The following is a 6,686-nucleotide window of genomic DNA, read 5'->3' on the forward strand; positions in this document are numbered from 1 at the left end:
AAATGCCATCCCCTTTTCTCTGAGCCTTCATCTCTTCCAACCATCTCTAGGCTAAACCCTTTGGTATCAGGAGAGGATCCGCAGGCATCTCCCAATCTCTCTGTCCGTCTGTCTGTCTCTCCCGTGCACCTTCCACACCTCTCCTTCGCTTCATTGCCACTCCAGGAGGGGTGGGGGGAGGAACTACACTTTCTTTTTGTACCTTTTCCCGCACCGACGTTACCTCTTGCAGCCTTTCCAAACCCGTGGCAAGATTTTTGCTTGTTTGTTTTGGTTCATTTTTGTTTTTTAACCTTCTCATTGCTTTCTTTATTCTCACCCGAGAGATGCAGGAGGAGTTGGGAAGCTCAGGGACGGATGGGGTTTGCGCTCATCCTTTTTTCCCCTCTCATCAGCTCTTGAAAGATCAGAAGAGAAACTAAGCCAAACATTTATTTCCTGACGGCGTCTCCCCCCTCCTGACCCTCTCCGCCGGACCAGTGAATTAAAAAAGCCACACGTTACGCCAAAAGAGAAGAAGGAGGCAGCGACACAGTGTCATCGCCACTCGCGGGGTGCCTGCGCGCCGGGCACCGCCGCAACCAAGCCGGCCCCGCCGCGCCGCGCCGCGCACCGGCCGCGCCGGGCTCCGCGCCCGGGCCGGGAGAGACGCGCACCGCGCCGGCCGGTGGCACCGGGGCGGCCGGCTGCGCCCGGCTCCTCGGGCCGCCGAGCGGAGGGAGAGGCCGAGGGGGCGGGGGAGAGGGAGTAATCCCGGCTGGTGCTATCTCCGCATCTCTTTTGTTATTTATCGCGAAGAGGAGGAAGAAGAGAAGGGGAGACGGCACTTTCCAGCACGGTTTTTTTTCCCCCTAATTCCGACTCGTAACAGCTGCCGGTATATTCTGGATCCCTGCCCCGAATTAGCGGGCGGAGACAGACTTTGATGGGGAAACGCTTTTTCTCCCCGATGCATCGTAAGTAACTTAAGTTGTTATTTATACTCCGCAAACAAACACTGCGATAACATCTCCCATCTCTGGAGCGCTGGAGGCCGCGGCGAGGGATGAGACCTGCCTTTCCCCATCTGAGCAGGACACTTTTCCGCTTCTAATTCATTTGATTTAGATTTTTTTAATTTTTCCATGCTCCGCTCCCGGAGTTGCATTTGAACTGTGAAGGAATCGCCGAGGGGGCGAGGGGACCTGGAAAGAGAGGCTGTCCAAACGACTCCATCGAGGTAAGCAGCTTTAACGCTATATCCTTTTCCAGGTGGCATGGGCACGGTTTTACTTAAAAAGAAAAAGAAAAAAAAAAGAGAGAAAGAAAAACAAAGCCTCTTTCCAGTCCGGAACGCCAAAAACAAATGTATGGATAAAACCAAATCAAACGAAAAAAATCAACACACACCGCAGAGAAACCTTTAAGTAACTTTCTCCGGGAACCACCTCTATAATTGCCCATTTTCGAATAAACCCGCTCACTTGGATCTCGATTGAAAGGTGATTTTAATCCTTTCCTTTCTTTCCGAGAGATCGCTGATATTTGAGCTGCGCGCCGGCGGATTTTATTTCCTACCTTTGCCTCGTGGGCCTTATTCGCGTAACGCTCCTTATTAAAAACAGAAAAGCGAGCATTTCCCTGGCAAGCGGCGGCCCTTTCCGCAGGGAAGCCGGGCTGCCGCTCGTCTCTCCCCCTCCCCGGGCCTTCTCCCTGCGCGCAGCGCGCAAGGCGGCGGCGGCCCCGGCGGGCGCGGCGCTCCGCGGAGCGGGCCGGGGCCGCCGCCGCCGCCGCCAGCCCCGGCCCCCCGGTAAAGCCCCGGCCCCCGGCACTCGCACCTCCTTTCTTGCTCCATGTGTGATGGTTTCGCTCTAGCCGTGATGATGAATCCAGCCCCTGCCTGGGGAGTATTCCTCCTGCCCACTCCTCTCCATTTAATGTCTTTCTTTTCTTTTTTTTTTTTCTTTTTAAATTTTCTTTCATTTTGCCAACTGGGTCTGTGAACCGAGAGGGGCTTTGCATGGAAACTTTACATGGAAATACTTGGCAATCTGCATTTTGGGCACGGGAGGACGTGATCTCCCCTCCCTGGGGCTCCCTCCCCACCTCGTTCGACGCCCCAGCCGTACGCACACACACACACACACATTTGTGTCCAAGGTTATTCACTAGTTGCCTGATGTATTGTTTTATTACATGCCGGCATGTCCACGTACGCTCTTGGATTTGTATTGCTGTCTACATGACAGATGGTGCTCTGTGAGGCCGCAAGAAGATACGATTCAATTTTCTTTTGAAAGGCACGTCCGCATTTATTTATTTATTTATTTACCCTTCCCTCCCCCCTTTCGTGCAGGAAGGGGAGAGGAGGGAAAATTTAAAGAAATGGGAAAGTTCGGGTGCTGCTTTGCGTTTCTGTTTCTTTTTTTTCCACCCCGCTCTTGAAAGCCTCCGACTCTCCAAACATCCCCATCTGGTCGCTAGCAAATCGCCAACCGAACAAAATTAGCAGGAGAAAAAAGAAGAAGCGCAGAGACAAGAGCAGAAGGAGAATCCAGCAGATACATCAGATCTCGTAGTTTTGATTGGGGAAATAAATTTCCCCGCTGGCCTTGTTATGTTTGGGGAGCCTTGAGCTGTATTTCCCTCTGTTTGAAAGCATCTTTCTGTAGCCCAGATCCCATAGAGTATTACCGAAAAAGAAATGGTTAAGCAGAGATTGGCAGAGGGGGGGAGCGGGGGAGGGAACACGATATTAAAATTGAAAAAAAAATCCACTTAATATTAAGCCACTGGATATTAGCTTGTTTAAAAATATATATTTTCTTTTATTGCTCTCCGGGCCTGTTTCTACGAATGGACAAGCACAGGAAATAATGGGAGGGTGTATATTCCGCTGAAGCTGCCGGCGAGCGCTAGAAATGGGATGGTAAATTATGGGGCATAATTTATTCTCGCTGCCGCTCTCATTAGCAACCGCTGCCTCTGAGGACAAGCGGTCTGCCTCGCTGCTGCCGCAGCCCGGGCCGGCCTGCCGGGGCTGCCTCCCGCCGGGGCAGCGGGGCTGCGGCGGCCGCGGGCGGCGGCAGGGCCGGGGCAGGACCCACGCACACGCACACGCGCACGCACACGCACACGGGTGGCCGCCCGGCGCTGACCCGCTCTCTGTGCTTCTGTCCCGGGAAGGCTCCTCCGCCCCCGCCAAGATGATGCTTAGCCCGGACCAAGCTGCCGACTCCGACCACCCCTCCTCGGCGCCCTCGGACCCGGAGTCCCTGGGCGGCGCGGACGCCCAGGCGCTGAGCTGCTGCGTCTCCGACCCGGAGCCCGCCGAGGGCGGCGGCGGCGGCGAGGGCCGGGGCGGCGGCGGCGGCGGCGGCGGCGGCGGCGGCGGCGGCGGCGGCGGCGGGGATGGCCGGGGCGGGGGCCGGCCCGGGCTGCACCCGCCGCCGCTGAGCCGCGAGGAGAAGCGGCGGCGGCGGCGCGCCACGGCCAAGTACCGCTCGGCGCACGCCACGCGCGAGCGGATCCGCGTGGAGGCCTTCAACCTGGCCTTCGCCGAGCTGCGCAAGCTGCTGCCCACGCTGCCGCCCGACAAGAAGCTCTCCAAGATCGAGATCCTGCGCCTCGCCATCTGCTACATCTCCTATCTCAACCACGTGCTGGACGTCTAGCGCCGCGCACCGCCCCGGGGCCTCCCTCCCTCCCTCCCTCCCCTCTTCCCTCCCGGCCCGGCCCGGCCCGGCCCGGCCCGCTCCCCGGGGCGGCGGCGGCGGGCGATGCCCCGGGAGCGCGGCGGCGGCGCACGGCGGCGGGGCTCGCCCCGGCCGCGGGGCCCGCGGAAGGCCGGGCTGTTCGGCGGTGTTGTGTCTTTCACAAGTCATTTTCCGACGCGATTGCATTGTGGCCGCACAAGCGTAGAGAGCCCATTTTTTAGCAGAGAAATGTAAAATCGGATTGTTTCTTCAGGCTGTCAAGTGCCCCTTTATATATATCCAAAAACATCTACTTGTGACCTTAAACGTGTGACCCATGGGTGCAGTTACAAATAACTATTTTTTATTTATGGTAGAAGGAGTAGACGATTTATTTTTTTCAAAACTTATTTATTTTTCAGAGTGGTGGCAATTTTACTTTGGATACTTCGTGCCAATTGGTTTCTATAGTCGGGTGTTTACACTTTTTCCTGTGGATTTTTATGTTTAACTTTGTAAGTGTCTGTTGGGATCAATACAGTGTTTCTTTTTCTTTTCTTTCCCCCCCCCCTCTTTTTTTTTTGCTCCAATTATATTGCACTTGTGTATGACAAACCTTCCCTTCCTTCCTGTTTATGAGAATATTTGATATATATCAAGGCATTTGTTCTTGAACTTTTTGCTTTTTTTTTTTTTTTTTTTTTTTTTTTTGTGTGTGGGATCGACAACCACTAGCACTTAACTAGGAGAGGTTTTTTTAAAACTTGCTGTTATTCTGATCTATAGTTATGTCTGAAAAGTACTTTGCAAACTGTTTATAAGGGAAGTAGTTTCTTCGTGGGTGTATATGTGTGTGTGTATATACGTATGTGTGTGTGGGTGAGCGTGGGTGTGTATGTGCGTGGTATATTTTTAGGAAATTACATTTTTCCTAAAAAAAAAAAAAAAGAAAAAGAAGTAAATCCAGGACTGCTTTCCTTTGTGACAACCAAAAAGAATTTATAACCTGAAAATGTTTCATGTTCTCGCTGTGAATCTCTTAAAACAAGAAGCGCATTTTAGGGATGAAAGAGAAAAAGAAAAAAACACATCTGCTATCCAAAGATTTTAGTCTTTTTCAGGGTTTTTTTGTGTGTCTCTGTTGCTTTATATAATGCAATATTTTGTAGTGAAAATAGATAAATCTGGTTTCTATCTGATGCGTTTTTCATATCTCTCATGAATGGTGAGCTGTTTTGCATATAAATAAAAGTATCAAATAAAAGCTGTTTTTCCTAATTATTTTTCCCTGTTGGTCTTTCTATAAAATGGAGATTAGGCAGAATGTGTAGTCTGGATTATAAATAAGAATTCTAAAGCCTTCTGAAGTCATGTGTGGAAAAGCTTCAACAGGTTATATGTTTCTTCTCAGAGCGAGATTGCAGTCCCTCCAGCACAGCTCCGCTACTCCAGCTGGTCTCAGCTGTGTGTGCTGCCCAAACATATGAGAGACCCAGGACCACTGCTTTCACTTCCTCTCTGCGATGACTGGCATCCAGTTGCACGTTTTGAAGTTCAGGCTGTAAAATCAAATCTGATGCTCAGAAGCACCTGTTTTGACAATCTGCTCTCTGATAAATCCAACTTTATAATGAAAATATGCACATTTCGTCCTGCCTGAGTACATTGCATTTCCTTTCTCTTGTTTAAGTTTAATTCTGATCTCTCTCAGGTCAGGTGCAATTCTGGTGAAACCAAGTAAAAATCGTGCGCCCTTTTCCTATGTATGAAAACTTCAGACATACTCCTTGATATCAGGCTTCATTGCCAAAGCCTGTCATTTGAAACATGGCACAGATACAAACTCGATAACAGAAAGATTATTACCTGAGCAAAGCAAGATCCTTGTGTCATCTCATTTATTAAATTCTTATTTACTGTAAGAAGTTAATTTTACTCATAGCTTGAATATCGCCATTGACTTGGGCAGGCTGTATTCAGCAGAAAGCACATCCATTGTTATTTGTTTTAGAGACAAAACCTCCCACCCCACCTCCCAATTTTTATGGCTGACACTTTGCACAGTGGTTTAATTAACTGTGGTCTTGACCAGCTGAAAAGCTCCACGCAGAAAATCTGTCAGAGAAGCTGTTAATTCCACTTTCTACCAATGCACACTTTCTGTGCCCCAAGGGACACATGCAGATTTGGTAGTTTGATGTACGGTTTTCAAATCTTGCAACTTTCAGTGCTGAGGTAACTCCACAAAATTTGGAGCTGGCTTTCTTCAGGACCAGTATGATTCTCAGGTTGTGTCAAAATCTAGACACTCAGTCAGGTTTGATGCTAATTGAGCAATGTTATAAATCCTGGCATCCAGCAAGCCTTTATGCTACCAACATTGGGAAGGACTTTGTTTATAAAAGAATTGACCTACATTTCCTTCTCAAATGTGGGAATACATATTTCAGGGAATATCCTGCTCTGCATTGCCCTACTGTAAAGTAGGGTGACTGCAGTCACTGGTACTTCATCCATGCAAACTGGCTGTGGGATGAGGAGATGCTATCCCAATGTCCCTCCAGTCCACACTCCCCTCCCTGGGGCTGCTGCAAATACGTCAGGCCACAGGTCAAGAGATGCTGAGGCTAGTCCCATGCAGTGAAGGTGGCTGTGGATCGGGCAGTGGGTATTAGTCCAGAGGCGCCTTGGATCTCGAGGCATGGCAGCCCCATGCACGGGACCCTGCGCCCAACTAATACGTCTCTCCTAGCTCAGAGCTGTCTCCACACCAACACACTTGCCTGCAAATGCCTACGCTGTGTGTGCAGTGCCCTCCGTGTGGTGAGGGCCTGTGAGCTCAAGGACAGAGCTCTAGCAATGGGCTCCTGGGCCCGAGGGGGGCCCAGGGGATTCGTACAGAGCTGTAGCGGAGCCAGTGAGCCCTTGTGTGTTGCGAGCATGGGAAAGTGTAGCACTGAGATGTCTGGGAACTGCTCCGATTTGGAGGTAATCATATTCTCAGGGTCATCC

At 50.9% G+C, this 6,686-nt stretch overlaps 1 protein-coding gene across 1 annotated transcript; it reads left to right on the forward strand.

Moving 5' to 3' along the window:
- Positions 1-738: 738 nt before the first annotated feature.
- NHLH2 (nescient helix-loop-helix 2) lies at positions 739-3,664 on the forward strand. Its single transcript, XM_026110548.2, has 2 exons — positions 739-1,219; positions 3,166-3,664. The coding sequence occupies exon 2, from the start codon at positions 3,186-3,188 to the stop codon at positions 3,651-3,653; it is 468 nt and encodes a 155-aa protein (XP_025966333.2). The 5' UTR covers positions 739-1,219; positions 3,166-3,185; the 3' UTR covers positions 3,654-3,664.
- Positions 3,665-6,686: the final 3,022 nt, after the last annotated feature.

This window comes from Dromaius novaehollandiae, chromosome 1 (assembly GCF_036370855.1).
Source record: "Dromaius novaehollandiae isolate bDroNov1 chromosome 1, bDroNov1.hap1, whole genome shotgun sequence".
NCBI classification, from domain to species: Eukaryota; Metazoa; Chordata; class Aves; order Casuariiformes; family Dromaiidae; genus Dromaius; species Dromaius novaehollandiae.

Coding starts and splice junctions, on each gene's coding strand:
- NHLH2 (XM_026110548.2), top strand. CDS start 3,186: ATGATGCTTAGCCCGGACCAAGCTGCCGACTCCGACCACCCCTCCTCG.